Source organism: Apaloderma vittatum, unplaced genomic scaffold (genome assembly GCF_000703405.1).
Source record: "Apaloderma vittatum isolate BGI_N311 unplaced genomic scaffold, ASM70340v1 scaffold10708, whole genome shotgun sequence".
Classification (NCBI taxonomy): domain Eukaryota; kingdom Metazoa; phylum Chordata; class Aves; order Trogoniformes; family Trogonidae; genus Apaloderma; species Apaloderma vittatum.
In genome coordinates this window covers 1-20,631 of record NW_009729091.1, presented here as the reverse complement: position 1 = coordinate 20,631, position 20,631 = coordinate 1, and the positions used below count along the sequence as shown (strand labels likewise).

The following is a 20,631-nucleotide window of genomic DNA, read 5'->3' as shown; positions in this document are numbered from 1 at the left end:
CGATTAGTGATGGGAAGAAACTGAAGATGAAAACTTCATTATGCCATGATGAAGACTTACAAAGTAGAGTTTTTTAGGAAATGAACAGTTGGACTTTCCTTTAGGAATCTATACAGCAGGAAAGAAGGGGAAAACAGGAATCATATGAAGATGGCATTACGAGTGTGAAAATAAACTAAAAAGTTAAAAGACACAGTAAATGAGATGGAAAGCTGACTAACACCTGAGTTGAGAGTCACTCCCTACACTTGACACGGTGAAACTGCAATACAAGTACAATACGAGTTACACAATACAAGTTCTTTTCAAGACTCCCCCCTCCGCCAGGAAACTGGTAGCTGTGATGCTCTTTCTCCGCGCCGCTATTAACTTTTTACCAATCTTCAAAGGCTCTATTCATTTTGGAAACATGGAGCAACAGTTGTAAATGCACTCTGCCAGAGTATTAGCATGGCATGAAGAAATGAGAAAACTTAACTTAGTAACTATGTCTAAATATTATGCATAAAAACACGGTGTATTTTGTGGACTTGAAGAACTACACAATGATTTTAAGTAGTTCTGCAGCATTTTAAATTTTGCAATCCTTATCTTTCTGGCATGCACCATAAACAGGACAATCTGAAACACTTCAGGAAGAACAAAAAGAATTTTTTTTGCGCTATGTAGCCAATTACAGATCAAGAAATCTGAATCTAGACTATGCAAAAAGAAATACGAAGAGCCTCTGTGAATAATCTCGTGAAACTTCTACGATGTACGAGACACAGGAGCCACGTGAAGTGAGCTCACGTGCAAACCAAGTCAGCTTTTCAAAGATACTCCAAGGCTCCTGTCTCCCAGCAGCAATCCAGCCTCGCTGCTTTGCCTCAGTGCTCCCACAGCGCCCCAACATACTTGGCTCCATTCAAAAAAAAGCACCAAAAACCCCAAACCAACGGTAAAATAGAAGGTCGTGTCTTAACTGTGAGAAATGGGAACAAATTTCTTTTTCTGCTGTCTAAGCGTGGCAAGGAAGGCACCTAACACCACCTGCAGCGTTTAGAGCAGAGTCTGTACAAACCCATCCAGGGTGGACCATGACCTCATCTTTCACCTCTGAGAGCAGGGGGCGCTCCCCTGCGAGAGGCTGAAGCCCTGGCTGTGGGGTACCCCAGGGGCCGAGCTCCCACACAGTGCTGGCAAAAGCCCAGAGACACGGGTGTCAAACGGGACCTGCAACAACCAGCGCTCATGATCTGTGCAAAGAGCTCAAAGTCATCAGGTAACAATACTCCTCGGAAATAAACCCAGCGATCCTACACAGAACCAGCGAGTCAGCAAAAAGTCAGAGATTCTGCAACTGCTTTCCAATAGATGCTACAAAAAAGCAACGCTCCACAGCTTTTACCACGCCTCAGGTAACATCTTAGGGAGGGGTTTTTTAGGATATTTATTTATGTGAAATTAAGCAGCAAAGTTGTTTCAAACCTCTGTGCATTTCTAAGTACCCAACATACTTTAAACACGACTGACTTTTTGCACCTCCAAGTTAAAAATGAAAAGTCAGTTCTTTCCACCCGTCTCTCCAGGACATAATTTTTGCAGACGAAAACACAAGTTTAATCTTTCTATATACAGAATGTATATAATTTGCACCAATAACCACTGAAACAGAAGACATACAAAAAATGAAGAAGAGAAAATTTATACTTAGCACCCTAGTGTAAGTGTAAGAGGAAAAAGTCTATTCAGTGTGTCAAAACAACCCACCCCACACTTAAAATTTTTAGTTAGCAGATGTCAGTAAACAGAAGCAATTAATGTCCCACCCTCTCGTACTGCCAGAAGATATATTTGGTATTTGCTTCAAACACCTCAAACATCAAGTTACGTTTCCTCAAGCTTTTCTCCTCTTCCTCCCTAGTAACAAAGTATTTTACAAAATCCCTTTTCCTCTTCTCTTCATACCCAATCCTTCCTAAGAACAGTGGAAGAGATGCACAGTGCTCTAAGTGGCTGGTATGAGGGCAGCACACCTCTCACTAGAATGCAAACAGAAATATTGAGTGACCTGAAAAGAACAAGGGGAACTACATTATTTGTCATACTTCTTCCTGCGCCGGGAAGTCAGATCTGGTTGGAATGACGACCACTGACGAACAGGACAAACCATTCAAAAAGTGGAATTAAATGAAGTCACTGCTTTTAAAATAATCACAGATGCCTGAACAGTCAGGTGGAGGAGAGGAAAAAACCCTAAAAACCCTAAAACATAAAACATTACTAACTGCACACCTCCTTCCTTTCAGTGAGAGCTGAAAAAGCTTCTCAGAAGAAGCCAGCAGCATCCCTATCAACGTAGCTACTGTTAAGAAAGGGCAGAAGTTCAGGAGGATTAACTATTAAGAAATACAGAAAAACAATCTGCATTTCCACTCTGGGCAGAGGTCAGGCGAGGGCAGCATTTCAGAAGAGCTCACTTACCGTCACCCTGCATGTCTGAAGTCCATAGTGTCAGATTATCACGTAACAACTGCATGATAAGTGTAGAGTCCTTATAGCTTTCTTCACTCAGTGTATCCAGTTCTGCAATAGCATCATCGAAAGCTGCTTTTGCCAACCTGTAAGCACAGAATAATCAGATTTAATATGGATTGCTAAGCAATATCTAGGAGGACACAAATGAAACCTGTGCCTCAGGACACCTAGTCTGGCTACGTGACATCCACAGCCGCTGTAACAAATTTTTTTATTATTTAACAGTGTTCATCCAGCTGTCTCCCATCTTCAAACCCAGTCACTTTGTGTACTTAGGAGTTTTTTTACTCAAGAATATTGGTTCTATTACACCTTTCTACATCTTGCAGTAGACCTGAGCAAGGTCTGCTAGAAGATTAAAAGGAAGTATGTTACACAACCTGCAATAACAGGAATAGAAGACGAGCATTATTTGTTTCAATCATCACTTTTACGCTTATATGAGCCAAACTCCGACAGACAGAGGAGCTCACCATTCACAGAAATGAGCAACGGGACCCCTCTTACCTTGTGTAACAGTCAACTGCAAGAGGCAATTTAAATCACCTCTCACTTTTGGCAGGATAAGGACACGCACAGAGTTAGCACAGCAAACTGTTAAACTGCCATGAGGTGATCAATCCAAGGTGATCACTACTCTGCTTCTCACACACGATCTACTCCCAGGTAAACAAATGCGTCTGGGCGCTGACAAATACGGCAAAGTTGAAAACCTTTCCAGTCAAGTGACCTCAGACAGAGCAAGTGATCAGCTAACAGGAGGAAGAAAGTCAGCCCAGTATTCCCACTGAGGAAAAGCAGTTTTGCAAGTAGTGGCCACTTCTGGCTTGTTTGGCATTTACATAAGACGTCCCCATCTTCTCAGTCACTACCTACCTGCAGGCACGATCAGGAGAATTAAGAATTTCATAGTAGAATACAGAGAAGTTGAGCGCAAGTCCTAAGCGGATGGGATGTGTTGGCGGGAGTTCTGTCATTGCAATATCACTAGCAGCTTTGTAAGCCACCAAGCTGTTCTCTGCAGCCTCCTTCCTGTCATTTCCTGTGGCAAACTCAGCCAGATACCTATGGTAGTCCCCCTTCCTGGAAACAGAACCGGTGAGAAGTTAGGAGTCCTATTTCCCCCACCAGCCACTAAATTAATAGCTTAGTTCTGAAACTCACATTTATATACGTACACACACACACACACACAGAGACACAAAGGACACTGCTGCTGAATTACTCTCCAGACAACGGTGCATCAGTACTTGAGTGAATTTCAAACCATCAGGCAGGAAAAATACAGTTTGGAGTTCCCTTATTTTCTTGCATCAGTACGTAAAATCATAGTATTACCTTACCCAATGCATCTCATCTAAATTAGCCAAGGCTTTGTCTTAAGGACAGAGGTAATTCAACTACAGGGGAAAACATTCTCTGGTAATTTCAAGATTTAAACTTTTTCAGAAAGTACACAAGATGCATCAAGCTAGTGACTACAGCAACACCCTCCAAGGCCAAGTTTCAGTGCTAATGCGATTTCAAACTGACACGACACGACAGTTATCAGTCCACCTCATTTTCTGCTCTCTATGAAGAGCCCACAGCTCACACAAGAGAACACTGAAGCAGGGATGCGATTTCTGCATTAATAGCTCAGCTGAAGGAAACAGTTGCTTCTTACATCTGAGAGCTGCACAACAGCTGAGATTAAATTCTCACGACCTTATTCCAAACAACAACATCTATCCAAAACCACACGCTCACGACACCAACACCCCAGAGGCAGCCGAAAAAGGCACACTGGTCAGGCGTGACTGAAGTGCCCTCCTTCTAGAAGTTATTGTGGCTGAGTGGGCAGAACCCATTTATGTATTCAACTACTTTATTTCTGTCCCCGGTTCAGATACAGTACGAGGCTGTTCCCTCACGCAAAGGTACTTACATTTTGTAATAGAAAACCTTGGACTCGCCAGTGTTAGCCGCTGGAATGAGGTGTTTGTCCAGTACATCCAGAATGTCACAACAGATTAACTTCAGTTCAGTCTCAACCTATTAAAAGAAAAACCCAAAATGAAAAGAGGAGGCAAGTTTAGCACATAGGACTAAGAGCTGTTTCAAAAACATCCAAGTATCAAATAGGCAACATCATAAAAATCCACAGAGGAGAAGAACAGAAGAAGAGAAATCTGGCTGCTACACAGGTTAAAGCACAACAGTGCTGCATGATTAGCCGGCACACAAACCAGGAAAGGACCGGTGTGTGACGAAACGCATCACTGAGTAACGAAATTACGAATTCCCCAGAAGACATCTTGCTCGATGGTTGCATTAAGTTTGTCTCAGGATACAATTCCTTACGGCAAGGCTTGCACAACTCCTAATTCCTTACATTTCTGAACCTGGAAGGCTGCCCTAAAAGTGGCAATGGGAAATTTTTAAGGTAATTAACACAAAGCAGCTGAACTCCATGACACCTTTGAGTTAAAAGGCACCTTCAGAACCCCGGGACTACCTGGGAGGCAAAGCTCTAACAGAAGAGCCTTAAGACAAAAATCATGGAGTATCAGAACAGGATAAACATGTGCCACATGAACAAAAAGGTCAGATAGACAAGAAAAAACAAACTCCAGAAAATACAGACTTCAGAAGCAGGCAAAAAAGGCAAAGCACAACAACTCACTAACAGCGAAACCTGTGGCCAAAGAAAGCAATATATAAAGCCTTATTTAAACACAGAGACTGGATTTTAAAAGCCACGGTTGAAAAGATGGTCCCATCACGTTCATTTTTCTTATTCAGAATATAGAGCAAAATCTATGAGGTCAAGTTTTACCACAGAAAGTTTCACATCTGAAAGCAAAGAAACTAAGCATACCCCAAAACACCAGAACTGTCTTTTGATATCTACGCTGCCACAATCAGCTCGGAGCATCCCACGTCATTCGCAGTAGGAGTGGTTGGTTAAGTGCACGTAGTAACCGAGTGCTGCTCTTTCATGTTTTAGCAGTAGCTTTCCTACCTATAGCTGAAGGTAACTCCGGCCTAAACTATTTACGTGCTATAAAATAGAGATTTTCAAGCAAAGGCATCAATGTTAATTACAAGAAACTACTAGAAAGCGGATGTCTTGGATCACAAGAGTAGCCCACTTAGTCTGCTATCCCTTCCTATCCTCCCATCCATGCAGTTTTCTTTCCTTCTTTTTTTAAGCATTTTTCTTGCCACGTAGTATTTTTCATCACCACGGAACTCCTATTATTTGTAACAACAGCACCTATCCTCAAAAGCTGTTAAAAAATACAGATCTAAAATAAATGTTAAACTGGCACATATATACACATCCCAATTTGTACAAATTCACTTAACAAATTTGCAAAATTTCCTTTAGATTAATCTCCATCAACCTTCATTTACAAACAATGGCAGAATGCCCTAACGTTCAGAGGAAGGGTTAGATGCTACACTTTACAGTTACGTGACAAATGCTTAAGGAGTTTGCTGAAATATGGTCACTTGAGAAGAATCTACTTCATATATTCTTCGGCTACAAAAGCTATAAAACCTTCAGCCAGCAGTCAGTTCCTGCAAACTTCTTTCCTCTTGATCCTCTTTTTCAATGACTTCTCTTGCAGAGAGATCTTCAGCAAAACTGCAAAGAATTAAATCAGTTTCTAATCCTCTTTTGTTAAATAACCATACATGTACAAACTTCTATTTCATCTCAGACAGACCTTTCTCAGCTTTGCTTAAAGGATCAGTCACACAAGTTATCAGAGATCAGCTGCTGTCCAGTGCAATGTAAATGTCCTGACCAAGCTTAGTTTAAAAAGATTTAATACAAATCAAGTTGATTAAGAATAGAACAAAAAAACAAACAAACAAACCCCACAACAAAACCTGAAAGGCTCCTTTATTAAAAGGATCTGCTCTAGACAGAGTGGCTCAACGAGCTCTGCAAAGCAGCCCAGGAGCCCACCCTAAGCCTGTTCCGAGCACTCCGAAAAGGCAAGTGTACGGCCTATGACCATTCCAGCTCCAAAGTGCGGTACTACAGGCTCTGATCAGCCAGGAAAGCCTGCTCGCCCTGGGAGGCCTGCAGAAGCCCCACAAATCCACTGTGCCTCTCTTCCTTGTCGGGGTAGTGCTGGCTTAACCAGGCTCCAGACTGTGTCAGCTCTGCAGATAAAAAAGCCTGTAAATCACCTGGTGATCTAAAGAAGGACATTTCCCAGAAGCAACTAGGGAAGGGTAGCCCGGACTAGTTCTTTGACCTGTTTTAATATGGAGCCCCCAAAATAGCTGCAGCTCACAACTGAGAGGCAACCCAAAACTAGAACAGCAGAAAGCAGCTGCTAAAGCCTGGAACCTACCTTCTTCCCATCCCCGCCAAAGCAGCCGAGAGACCCACCACCCACTGCTGCCAGTTCACAGCCCATCCTTCCCAAGAGGAGGAGAGCCAGCTGCCCCCGAGTCCAGCCAGGCTGGAGTCAGGCACTGGGAACACACATCTCCATTCACCGCAAATACAGACCAGCCGGAGGAAGGTAAGACTTGTCCTACGCTCTTAGGGAAGGGATTTGGTTTTACTGCGAGGAAGTGAGACGCGTTATGGGCGGACATACACCGCTCCATCCCCTCAGGTAGGAAGAGCACAAGTCTCAGTGCGTTCTCCTCCACAGAGATGCCGTCAGATGAGAAAGCCAGGGGCTCTACTTTTGTGTATCTGCATGACCACAGGACCCAGAAAAGCAGCCCGTCTACCACGGCAGCAAGTAAGTGGCATCTTCCGCCATGGCTATGGGTTGGTGGGTTTTTTTTGCTACATTTACCTTAAGGGGTTTGGGCAAAGGCAGAATCTGGCATCTTCCATCACGTTTCAGTATTGCCTCGCGCGCACTCCTCAGACAAAACTAGCCTGGCCCTACTCTGACACCACCATCATCCCTCGAGTTCTGCCTCATCACATGGGCTGGTAGCTCCAACAAACTCCAAATGTTTTGAAAAGCCACGTGCTAAAATATAGTAAATGCTGATGTAGAACAAACCCATCAAATTGGTACTTTCACACAAACTACCCCTTGCACTTCACCTCCAGCAGCACTCTGCAGCCGAGCAAGGTCACAACGGGTTCCAGTGGTACCTGAGAGATGTCGTTTTTCTAGAGTTATTGGTAGTTCCCACCTGCCCAGTGCTTTAAACTTGCCAGGTCCCCACACAAGTGTTTTGGGGTTTTTCTGTTGTTCTTCAGAGCCTGTCGGGCCTGGCAAGGGTCTCCAAATGACACTGAACTTACTCTGAAAACTGTTACAATTGTGGCCGCTTGTTGACAAGATTACCACAATAACCAGAACTCTGCTGAGCTCGCACCGGACCTTAGATCCTCGGAGGAGCACTGAGCAGGTCAAAAGCGCAGCTGTGCTGGGCTACTGTAGAAGAGCCATCCCAACCTTTGCAGTGTGTTCTTCAGGCCCTTACTGCACTCATGGCATCTTACCAAACCCATCCTCAGAGAAGATGCTAACCCATCCTGAGTCTCCCAGCAGCTACAAACAGGATCGAGCCTTCAGCTGCAGGAACATTACCGAAGGCCCTTGGAAAGCTCAGGTCAGCAGACACAGCTGCTCTTCTCCAGTACAGAACCACCTCACAATTCTCTGCAGCCCCTAACAGAACTATTAGTTATTCCTCTTCAGGTGAAGACACTATTGGCATGGCACTGCACTTCACATGGTCTCTCTCTTGATGGAGACTTCAAGGACTGGATTTCTCGCCCTCCAGTCTGTTCTGCGCGCTACTTGCTCTCTTTACAAGGACGGACACAGAACAATGCCTTTTTACAGTCGTTTCAAAACCAAGAAAAACTCCTTCCACCATTAAAGGATCTTTGGCAGAAGATAGTAACTGCCCTCAAAGCGCTGTGCAAAAAAACCTGGAAGCACACAGTGTAAGACAACTTTAAACAATCATCAGACAGCTGCTGTCTTATTTTATACGTTCTGTTAGAAAGATTTTTAGATACCCATCAAGAAACAGTAATTGGGACTGTATGTAACTGGCAAAGCCTGATCCTATCACCATGTCAGCATAAAATTAGACACTCACAACTTTAACAATTCCATGGGGCACCAGAAAGCCTGTGAGTCAACAGCAAGTAGTCCAGAGCCATTCTGAGGAAAGATTTCCCAGCCAACATCATTTCCACTGGCGGGATATGAATCAGTGCCAGGTGACAGAACAGACACCACTGTTTCTCTGGAAGGGAAGATCTGAACCATGTGGAGGCACTTGTCCTCAGTTAACGAAGATTAAGTTTCTGCAAAAATGTGTGGGATTTAAATAGTAGGGGAGCATGCCTGCTCCGTGCTAAACCATCATTTAAGGAAAGGAGGGAGGGAGGGAGGAAACAACAGCTCTGTTCTAGTAGCTGAAGGTTCATTAGCCCTTACCGATGAAAGTCAAAGATTGCTCCAAGTTCTCCATTTTAGGTAAAGCTACACAGACTGACTAGACTCAGCATGAAGTTATGTGCATCAATTTTCCCCTCTCAAGTGAGAGAAAATAGCAAGGCCTTAGAGGTTATTGCACAGGCAAGTTTTGCTGTGAGATGACCACGACAAATTAGCATCCTCCGTTCCCAGGAACATGGGGTGCTTTACCTCAAACTGATTGCTTTAACTGCATCAGCTTAGGGGGGAAGAAAAAAAAATTAAAAATTAGACACCTACATTTTGAAGAACTGGATGCTGTCAGAAAATCCAGACTATGTCAGCGCTCATTTCAACACACTCACAGCTTTCTGAGCTAGTAACAGGCCTGCCAGTTCAATCGGACAAGACTAACTAGGCCTGCTAAGCACTTAATTTACAGCAACTCCTGTGAAGTTTTCATCTCGTGGAAGAAGTACCAAAATAAGCCCAACATATGTGAAATGCAACTATCACAGTGATAAAAGACAAGGTAAAGGAGTCAAAGCAAGCAGCCATTTGGCTTCGCACTGCCTGTCTCCATGCCAAGAACAACTCTGAAGAGCCTTCCCCCATGGGTATTTCAACTCAGTCCGTTACTTTTTCAAACGCAGCAGGACCAACTGTTAAAAGTCTGTACGATCCAAAGCAACTTACTGGAAGCAGCAGCTTAACAGCTAGACCCCTCCTTTGACACTGTTGTTTTCCAAAAAACATCGCTTGGGAAAAGGCCGGTTGGAGAGAAAAGAGTAAGAGCTCCTGAGCACCTGCAGCCTCACACGTGAGTACTTGGGGCAGAAACAGAGAGTCACCAGGGTTCAAATGTTCAGCAGATACGTAGGTGCACTGAAGGAAAAGCCCTCGCTGTTGCCTCCAAGCCTACTGCCCTTCCGAGTGCTTACATCCTCCAGACAAGGAGCAAACCTCACCCTTTCAAGACTGTCACCTTATTTCAGGTCACCACCCTGCAGACACTGCTAACGAAACCGGACCATAACTAAACGGCATTATGCTGTAACACCAACTGCATCTTACCATTTGCCGATACTCCCGAATCATTTTTAATTTATCTTCTCCACCTTTGTTTTCTTCTTTCTGTTCAATGCTGCTGATTATTCTCCAGGAAGCTCTTCTGGCTCCAATCACATTTTTATATGCAACAGAAAGCAGGTTTCTTTCTTCCACTGTCAACTCCACATCCATTCCAGCCACTTTCTTCATTGATTCAACCATTTCTAGGAGGAAAAGGTCAGACAATTATTCTCAGAGCTAAAACATCTTTCAAATCATTCAACAGAAGCTATATGTTAATGACAGCTTACGAAAACAGGCTCCCTCCTCCTTTCAAACAGTTATTCCTCACTTGTATGCCAAAGCATTCCAAACAAATCAACGAGCACATACACCAAGAAGTACCTGATGTTCTCTGAAATGCATCTGACAGTCCCCCAAAAAGTCTTAAAAATTCTTAGGAGACAAAGAGGATTTAGCATTAGCAGCAAGCACGTTTTTCACAGCGGATAACAGTTGTCAGTACGATCCTACGGGAACACGTGTTCTTCAAAGTCCTTCAGAAAAGGCAGCGAACAGCGAGAAAACCACAAGCAAATGTAGGCTGGCTTTCAGCACACCAAGGATAAACTGAACAATTACAGAATGCTCCACTGATTTGTCAGCTGGAATACAACGTAAGGTGGCAATTAACCAACAAATAAAATCTAGATTTGAAGAGATAGAGAGAAGTACAAGCACTGTTATCAGGGAAGGAAGTCAAAGTTCCAATAGGAAACCACCTAAAGAAAAATTAGACGCTTGGAGAAGGAACAAAAATGTCATCCTGTGCGTACTCAGGGCAACCACACATACCCATGCCAAGCAGCTATTTGCACTGAGAAGCAACACACAAAAAATAAATTAACTGGTATTTATAGTTTAAACCTTTTGAAAAAGACTTCTAAATCTGAGGGTGAAACAATTATTACTAAATACAGCTTCCCAATATTCAGGTGGAAGCAAAATCTCCAACTACTTAGGCAAGGTTATAATCCTTTCATTGCCTAACCACATGATGATTGCTCATGACATATCAGAAAAATTAAAGTCAAAAATGTTAAATATACACTAATTTAGAGCCTAGTATGAGACATCTGAGAATCCCAGGTTTTGCTCTGCTCAGTTCATTCATCATTTATCTTCTGGCTTCCCGAACTGGTGGGAATCCCACAGACAGAAACCATCCCCATTGCCAAATGAGACCAAGCCCCCACTCTCCCATCCCCTCCACAGGACAACTGTTTCAGAGCCCCCTGCCAGGCAGAGGGACACCACAACGCCACGCTCAGCCGCTGCCAAAGGCACAGCGCTGTGACTCGCTGCCTGCCCCCAGCACAGGGCTTTACTCCTCTATGGCCTCTTCATCTCGCCCACTCACCAGCCCTCCCCCAGCCTTCTACCTCCTTACATTCTGCTGTGTCACGGCAGCAAAAGCAATGGAAAAATAATGAAGCTCAACTCTCATTTTTTCCTCAGGTGCCAGAACTCACAGTCTTAACAGGCAGAAATCACCTCAGCAACAGAGACTGCAGCTCCATCTCTTTCCCCAGGAGGAACAACGTTAACAGTCTCCACATGGACAGGACAAAATTTCAGTGGCTCTATTCTTACTAGAGCTGGGGAAAAAAACCCAAATCCGTAACTCCACCAGCAGATTTTGTTTCTCTGAACCACAGAAAGTAATAAAATTTAAATAAAAAATCCACCTAGTATTTGATAAACCTTTTACTAAACACGGCTTGACTATTGCAAAACGAACTGGTTTTGCTGAGAATTGCCCTAAACCACTCCATATACATTGCTAATATTAACATAAGCACGGAATCTTGTAATTTAAGCTGAACTAAAGGCAGTATGATATAGTTACATGCTACTTCAATAATGGAAGCACTATGACTTAGTTCCTGAAGGATGACCTGCAGAAAGAATTTACTTCGAAGCTGTAAATACTTTCAATTACGCAAGTTAAGAAATTTCAAAATAGGAGACGGCTTAAAACAGCAGAGCTACACCCAAGATAACAAGCCTGACTTAATTTTTGTGAACCAAGCTGACAAACAGGAATTAAGACTTGCAGCCTCTGCAACTTGGGTACCTTTGCCAAGCTCCAGCAAGAGCTGCAGGGCTTGTCTTTACACTTAATAGTTAACTGTCCTCAGTTAAAGAGGAACATCGGGAACTTCACTACGTCTGCGGTTTAAGAAATTAACGTGTATCTGTGAATGCACAGCCCTCCCTCCAACCATTAGATGTAGAAATTCAGATTAACGGGATTAATGACAAAGCACTTCAGCCGTACTACAGGACATATTACAATACTTCTGTAGAAAACCTGCCTCCTGATGAAGTAAAAAAAAAAAATCCAACCCAACTACCCATATCTATCTCCTGTAACAATGATATACATGTAATAATTACTCCTGAAGTATGGAGGCTGAGAAACACACACGGTAAAAGTTTCCAAGATCTTCCGGCCTGTCTCAGGGAATTGCAACAACTGGGGAAAAGACAGGCAAGCTTTATCAACTGTACTACAGGTTTCCTTCACAGCCTCTCCTAGCAGCAGATTTGCCTGACATGGAAATTTAGAGGAAAAAAACTACACACAAGACTTACTCTACCTGATTCTCAGACCATTCAAATGTATCATTGTGAATGTAATCAATTGCTTAGCTTCTGCAGGATTTTATGCACTGCTAAACATCTACAAGCCCCTGAAACAGAGGTACAGATCTCTGCATGCTGGAGATCAGTTCACAGCAGCACACCTAGGAGCCAGTCCATACACGTCAGCCCTGTCGCATCTCTTCAGTCTCCTGCAAGGTCAGGAACTATCCTGCAGGACTACAGAAGCACGGAAACAACGGGGCCAGAAGAACACAGTCAACTGCTCAGAACTACGACCAAAGAATGGGCCTTGCCACACCAAGACTTTTACAGCTCCGAGCTGTTAACAAACCAATCAGACCTTTTCGCTCAGTGACAGCCACCAAGGATGAAACAGTGGGGGTAAGGGAAAGCACCTGAGGTTTTCTTCATTCATTCTGAACCATAAAACCTTCAGGCTTCACCAACTCTTCACACTAGGCACACCGTCTCTCTTAACACACTGATGAAAAGAACTGAAAGCTCTTCTCCTCAAAATCTTAATTCTGTTACTAATTAAATACACAACCACACATTAGAATCCCATCCATAAACAAGTTTCTCACCCACAGAGAAAAAAATTATCAGCCTACCTACAAAGTTGTGGGAGAAACAGGTTTCCAATTTAATACAGGCCCAATTTTACTTATAACACAAAAATCTAGACTGGTATTTGAACGAGATGGAATAATACTATGCATATACCTTGGCCCTCCACATTGAAGCCATAATCCAAAGTTCAAGACTGATCAGTAATTTTAAGAACTTGGGCAACACAAAAGCAAAAGAACAGCATATCTGCAGCCTCTCGAATAAAAAAAATAATTCTACACAAAAATAAAGCCATCAGAACACATATTTGATATTGAAGTGCAGCTTTACCTATCTGGAAGATTCCACAAGGAGGTGAGAAGCTCAGAGACCATTCAAGACAAAATACAAGTTTGAGATCACACTTCAGTAGGAAGGATTACTGCAGTAATGACAACTCGTTGCATACACAATCCGGACACGCTTACATCGCATTAGGGAAAAAGCAGTGTTATGCAGATTCAAAAAGACAGATATTGTAGTTGAAGTGGTTAAGTTCCAGCCTTTCAGTTGACTGTGGCTGTCACCTCATTATGTTACCGTCAGATCACGCTGCCATCGGAGCAGGAAATCCCACACGTGTAAAGTGTGGAAGGATAAGGGAATGTTCTGGAGAACGACATGCTTGCCCTAGATTTATATGCTTCCCCAGGCATCTGCTGCTGGTTGGTGGAAGAAATATCACAATGAACAGACACTGGGTTTGATTATGTTTGTGTATTATCAAGAAAAAAAAGGCACTTAAATTAAACTCAAAACAAGAGCTTAAGATACCACAACACTCAAGTCCCTACATTCTTGGTTTCTCACTGCAAACGCTGCTGACTCACCTCCAGCCGCTGCAGAGAACAGCGGGGACACACATGCACAGCTTGTAAGGCACAAAGGATGTGGACGGCGACTGCCACTACACTGTCTGGTACCTGGCCTGGGACTTTTTGTTTGTTTAATATTAAAGACAAAGATTATGCCTTACTCTAAGCTAAAAAGTGACAGTGAGGTTTACAAGCATTGAGAAGCATATACTCAATAACGGTTTACTAGACGCTAACCCATGGAATTTGTACATAGTAAGTGTCCTTGTCAGCCGTGTCCTAAGCCACAAAATAACAAAGGCACCCTAACCAGGTAAAGATGAGAAACCAAACATTTGCTGCTTCTCAAACTCTAGAAATCCAAGCAACTCAAGGGAACTGGAATGTCCCTGTGTAAGGAAACATGGACACAGATGATGTACAGCAAATTCAGTGGAAAGACTAAAAACCTTCCCCACACAGAATGCAAAACTTAGCAGCAGACCAACAGTAGATCACACCAATGGAGTGGCCCCTATCCGAAAGGTCTAAACTTTGTGCTTGTGACAGAAACAACTCAGCCTAAACAAGGGCTGATCCACTAAAGAGAACCTGCTGGGTCAAAACTGCAGTATTTTCAGCTCTAGCTCAGGTACCATACAGCGCTCAAGTCTCTCACTAACCATGATGCTACAGAGTTGGTTTATGAAGCATCCAGTCACAGGGGTGCAATGGGGCACTCCTCATTTTCAACAATACACGGAATCTACTTACACCTCTCTGCTGAAGGAACTATCCCTCGTCACTGTTCACGCGAGTTCAACATTACCACAGGAAAAATGAGTGCTAGAAAAATCTATTTGTGGTGTGCTTAACTTCTAGGAGAGGAGCTACTTAAGTGAGAAAGCTTGTTAAAAGAAGAGCAGAAAAAGAGCTTGGCGAGTGAAGGTGGAATGGAGATGACTTGGTGGTCATCATACCAAAGGCTCAAATCCAAATGATCCCTAAGAAAACCCAGAAGGTGCCGTTCTTAAATACTCTGAAATGAATACTAGCACGAGCACAGTACTTCAGAAAAATGAAGTTGTGTTTTACGTTTAATCCTTTCTTTGCCCTTTATCTAAGAGGAATAAAGCAGACCAGGATCTCCAAGCTCCTAACGTGCCGCTCAGTAGCTACCTCAGCATTCCAGGGGCTAAACGCTGCAAATGAACATCCAGTGTGATGCAAGATGTGAAAAATACAGGGAAAAAAAAGTCTTTCCACATGTTCCCCATAGAAGAGCGTGCACCATAACCAGTACTCAGAGCAAACTCAGTACGAGTACTAGACTTGTACTTGCTCGTTCTTGGAGTGAACAAATTCTGATCAGCAGCAAATCACAAGAACTCAACACATCTCATCCTTAACTGTGGTGTGTAACCTCCTAGTTAGGACTTCAGTAGCAGCAGCAAACACCAAGTGGCTCAGGCTGTGTCAGTTTTCAGGGAGGGTTCCAGCAGACACTCAACAGCAACTACAGACCCACCGACCTTCCACTCACAAGGGGTCAAGTTAAGAGGAACTGCCTTAAAAGAAACCTGAATAAGGGAGTATATGCATAAACACTATAGTGCAGAGTCAAGTAATGCCTCACAAATCTACTGCGCTGCTTTAATGAGTCAAGCGTATGGACAGGGAGGATACGACTGATAGAGTCTACCTGGATTTCCCAAAGGCATGTGACACAGTCCCTCACCCAAGGCTCTTTAAGGTACTCAACTGCCATGAGATAGGAAGGAAAGTCCTCACAGGGATAAAACTTGGCTGAAAGACAGGAAACACGGTATGAATGTAAGACTCAAGAGTTCAGAATCGAGAAAGATCACCGGTGGACTCACACAGTGACCTGTGCTGGAAGCATGCTAATAGCTGTAAGTGATCCAGAAAAATGAAAGCAAGTATTAAGTACTAACTTAGTAGCTGCAAAGCACTAAGAACAAACACAAAGACAAAAGAGAGATGGAGAAATAGGGGCAAGTGATGAGGGTAACTGTGAAGATTAATGCTCACAGACTGCATCTTCCCTGGGACTGCAGGCTTCCACCTGGCATCAGCGGGCACCATCCTACTCATTACAAGGCCTAGTACCAAACTGAAGCCAAGAGAAGGTAGGGCTCATCTTTTCACCCATCAGGAACTCCTCTTCTGAGCACACTTTCCCTTAAGAAATCCTGTACTTGGCAAGTAAGACTTAAGAGATGGCTAAACCAGTCCAGCAGCTTGCGGAGAGGTGGGCGGAGAGCCTTCCCCTCCATCCCTATCAATCACGTCAGGCCAGCTCAACACCCCTCTGACCTCTCAACTGGATGATTCAGGTCACCAGCTCAGAAAACAATCACTCAAAAAAAAAAAAAAAAAGAAAATCTTGCTTGTAATTTAGAGAACGAAACTGGCTCTAAGGGTCAAGCTAGAATCCAAGTAAACATGAGAAACAGCCCGGGAAGAGAGGACATCCCTCCTTTAACAAGGAGTTCTCAGATTAGCTCACCCTGCTCTGCAGCACTGCACCTTCAGTTTCTGAAAACATAAACCAAACACATTTACCCTTGCACGCTGCATAAATTTCTGCCATTTTTCTTCAAAGGTTTTCACGTGCTTGGAGCACCTCGAGTAGATTATTATGGGCAATTAAAAGCAGGGTGCAACTACTGAGGTAATAAACACCGATAATTCTAAACTCCCTATCTAGAGCACACCATGCTTACCACAGTGTATGAATTTTACACAAAGGAGCACAGAAGAAGCTAACAACTACTGAGAAGTTAAGACAGCCAACAGGCAGAGGGGGAAAACCACACCGAAGAACACCCACCCTGCCCAGTGGCTTGGGCTGTGATTTCGTGGCGAAAGCAGCAGGTTATACATAACGCTGTTCCTTGTGGGAGGTTTGCAAACCGCCAGTGCAGCCGAGACACTCCCACACCTGACTGCACGACTCTGCAATACACACTCCTAACAAGCACGCTTAATTTTTTTTGCACATGGAGAAATAGATGGACTAAGGCTAGAATTATCCAAGCAACACTGTTATTTTCGACATAATCATTCCTATAGACTATCACGTTTTTCCTGCAATGAGAACACGATTTCCAAGTCACCACAATCACCTCTTCAAGCTGTGAACTCATGCTTTCTAAATAAAAGAGTGTTTCTCCAGTATTTGTAACAAAAATCTTAGTCTGAAAGCAAACACAGGCAAGTCTAAAGACCAAGTCTCATCATACATTTCTCTGCTTAACTGAGATCTGCTACTAAGTCACTTCAGTAACTTCATAGGCACCAGCTCAGCTTCTGGGTTCCTTGCAGGGAACCAACCCATCTAACGGCAGAGCTCTGTCTCCACTGGTTGCTCTTGGTACCTGAGGAGACTCAAGAAGGCCATGGAAAAAGGTTCTCTGCCACACAACTCCTCCTGATCAGAATCATGATTTTACAGCTCAGTATGCAAACAACTGTAAATTAAAAATTAACTATCTAATTCCTCCAACATGGTTTTGGTCACACTCAGATCTACCTCTAAGATTCCCACATTTCTTAGGGATATGTTGAGATTCAGCACTTTCACATCTACCCAAATTCAGAGATAAAGAGAGCAGTCATAGCCCATGTCACTACAACAGTAAGACCTTTGACAAACAGGTGTATTAATGTGGGAGGAAGGAAAAATAATAATCAAAAAACTTCAGTGTGCTTGATACTTGCTTGGAAGAGACAGGTCCTCTGGAAACTGCAATTAACATGCAACTTAAATTCTATTTTGTGACTTAGTTTATCAACTGGTTCTTCGTTAAACTCCAAGTTCAAGATCTGTTACTACGAGACAATTCTTTCTAAAGCAGGTTCCAATCCCGGATGGAGTCCATTGCTGCACACCTCACTGCCTGCAGGATTCACACACGTTTCCAGGATAGTTTATAAAAACACAGGAGCCGTTAGTCTGCTGTACTGGGAGTGACCAGAGCTGTAAACCAGGGTTCAGAGTGTAAGTACCTGCTTACAGCCTACCTTGGATCACAGCATTTTCCCACCTGATAAAAAGCCGTTACCCAGCTTCCACATGAAGGATTGATTCCAACATCGGGCAGCAGTCTACGGGAATCCAGATACCCACCCGGTCTCCATACAGAGAACTCAGATGTTAGTAAGGGAATTCCAAACCAACACGATGTTACCTACTCCAACTGTCTTCCAAATAAGAAGATAATTTATAGTTAGACAATATTCTATTTAAAATAGTCTTTAAAGGAACAACAGTGCGATTTCTCACAAAGCTTCCCACACTGTGAGCTTCCTGGCATTTTGTGATTTGTCATGACACGCCTAAGCAGATCCGTGAAGACAGTCAGACACCCAAATCTCTTAATATCTCTGGAGATCAGGGCTTAAGTGCTACTTACACGGCACAAGTACCTAGAAAGTTGTCCCCTTAACCGGGGCCAATACACTGAGGAGAGAAGAGAGAAACGACTACATTTTCACAAGCACAGCTTCCAAGACTTCATCAATTCCTAAGTGGGTCAGGTAAGGAACACCAAAGGAGCTACAGTTAGATGCCCACCAAAAGTGCTGCTCTAAGTGCCATGAACCACACAAAAGAAACAACCCCTCACGCTTCCGAAGCGTCAAAGAGAAAGACGGAACCGAACTTGACGCTGTCCTATCATTAAACACGGAAAAATTGTCACTCCGCATTCATATTCAAGTTACACAAGAGATTTGTATTTCTAGAGGGTACTTACCACCACACCATTGCCCATGTGCCAATTCATAACCGTGACCTTACGCTTGTGCATCTCAACGAAACTGAGGAACAAAATCAAGAGTAACTCACACTTTCACCACACTGCTTCCCAAACAATGTGTTCACCGGATTCACGCAGTCTCAGCCATGATCTCAACAGAACCACAGCATTTCGTATAAACAAGAACAAATTATGCCAGTAATTTTTAATTGTTTCAGCTGACCTAGAATACATAATTGATGCTAAACCAGTACCTCAGTACATATTCTTCCACACCGCAGACATGAGACACAGGAAGATGCATTTACAACAGAGCAGAATTAGAAGGTGCACCTTGAATGGGTTTATCCAACTGGATTCCAACAAACTTCACCAGTCTGAAACTCACAGCATTGGTTTAAACATGACAACCCGAGTTTAGTGCTCTTCCTAAACGACGGCGGTCTCGTTACCCTTCAGAAGCGACACAGCAGAAGTCCTTTACATTGTGATCCAGCTGCTCGCTCTGCAAACATCCACAGCACCGGGACACTGGAACAGTCCATATAGGGAAATGCTGCACCAAGGCAAGCCCTACTGATCAATTTTTGTTAGTTGATAGGGAGTCTGACTGCGGATCTCTGCAACGGGGCAGAGTTTTATTACCTTCTAAAGGAATTATTTACTGCTGACTTCAGAAAACCCCAGACAGACAGTCACGCCTCGCGAAGTCCCAAAGACGATGACTCCTCCAGGGTGTTGGCCAAGCATCCAGCTTGGGTTTCCACTCAAACCAAAGCCAACACTTCCAGTTGCACCAGGTGGAGAACCCTTTCTTGCCCCTCAAACCACCTCTAGGAACGCTGCTGGAACGGGGATGGCGGTTGGGGGAAAGAAATGCATCGTCTCACCTCACACGTGTCAGGGTAAGCAACTAAGCCACTGGGGAAAAAAAGCAAAATCCCCGGCAAAGGCTGACACGCACTGTGGAACAGAGAACTGCATGATCCCCTCCGCCCAAGTCAGTTAAGCTGCACCCCAACATCTGGCTTCGGGGGCAGCATTTCCTTCTTATTACCTCAGTTACTGTGGAGACCGACTCCTCTCATTTAGTGGGATTCTCAGTTCTACCTTATTTCCCTAACAGAACTGTCACAGAACAGACTCTTACTTAGGCATTCCTTTTCCACCGCAGTTTTTATTTTCCTCCCCAAAATATACATTTTTCACGCTTTGCAACAGGGCTACCAGAAGCTTCTCAAGCACAATTCAGTAAAAATATGTCATTTGGTGAGAACCTGGTCACGTTGTCTATGAAAACTATGAACAGAAAGTGTCTTCCTAAATCTAAATTGTGTAATTACATTCAGACTTTTTACACACAAGGGTATTTATTTCATTTTAAATGAAAAAACACAAGGTCTTATGGCAAAAGTAACAGTCCTAAAAGAGTAATATCATTGAGAAAATTAAAGGCCTCTTCTATTATATGTAAGTGAAACACGTTTAAAAGAAATCGTTGCGAGACAGACATTTTGGGGGCAAGAGACCGTCCAGGGTTGCCAGTTCCTCTCTTCTACCCCTTTTCCCCCCAGATACGAAATGATCAGGCACAGTGCACAACCTTAAAACGGATGAAAAGACGAGGCTGGAAGGGACCTGTAATAATTTCTAGCACATAATGAAAGCTCAGGCATTGTCTTTAGGAAAGGAGGCATCATGGGCTCGATCCCGCCAGGGTGAGGGTTTGCCAGGGGCAGCGGCATCTCCAGTGGAAGGCAAAGGAAGAGAAAGAAAAGCGCTCGCCCCTTCCCC

The 20,631-nt window shown here is 43.6% G+C and overlaps 1 protein-coding gene across 2 annotated transcripts in view; it reads right to left on the bottom strand.

Annotated features, from left to right (window-relative positions):
- YWHAE (tyrosine 3-monooxygenase/tryptophan 5-monooxygenase activation protein, epsilon) overlaps window positions 1-10,202 on the bottom strand; it is a 12,574-nt gene extending 2,372 nt beyond the window's left edge. The window contains exons 1-5 of one of the 2 annotated variants that reach the window (XM_009874324.1): window positions 10,005-10,202; window positions 4,448-4,554; window positions 3,397-3,603; window positions 2,467-2,603; window positions 61-108 (exon numbers count right to left, since the gene is read on the bottom strand). In XM_009874324.1, coding sequence (XP_009872626.1) covers window positions 101-108; window positions 2,467-2,603; window positions 3,397-3,603; window positions 4,448-4,554; window positions 10,005-10,202 — 657 coding nt within the window. In that variant the 3' untranslated portion in view covers window positions 61-100. The remainder of the gene's footprint in view (window positions 1-60; window positions 109-2,466; window positions 2,604-3,396; window positions 3,604-4,447; window positions 4,555-10,004) is intronic. The other variant, XM_009874322.1, reaches the window with a different exon arrangement.
- Window positions 10,203-20,631: the final 10,429 nt, after the last annotated feature.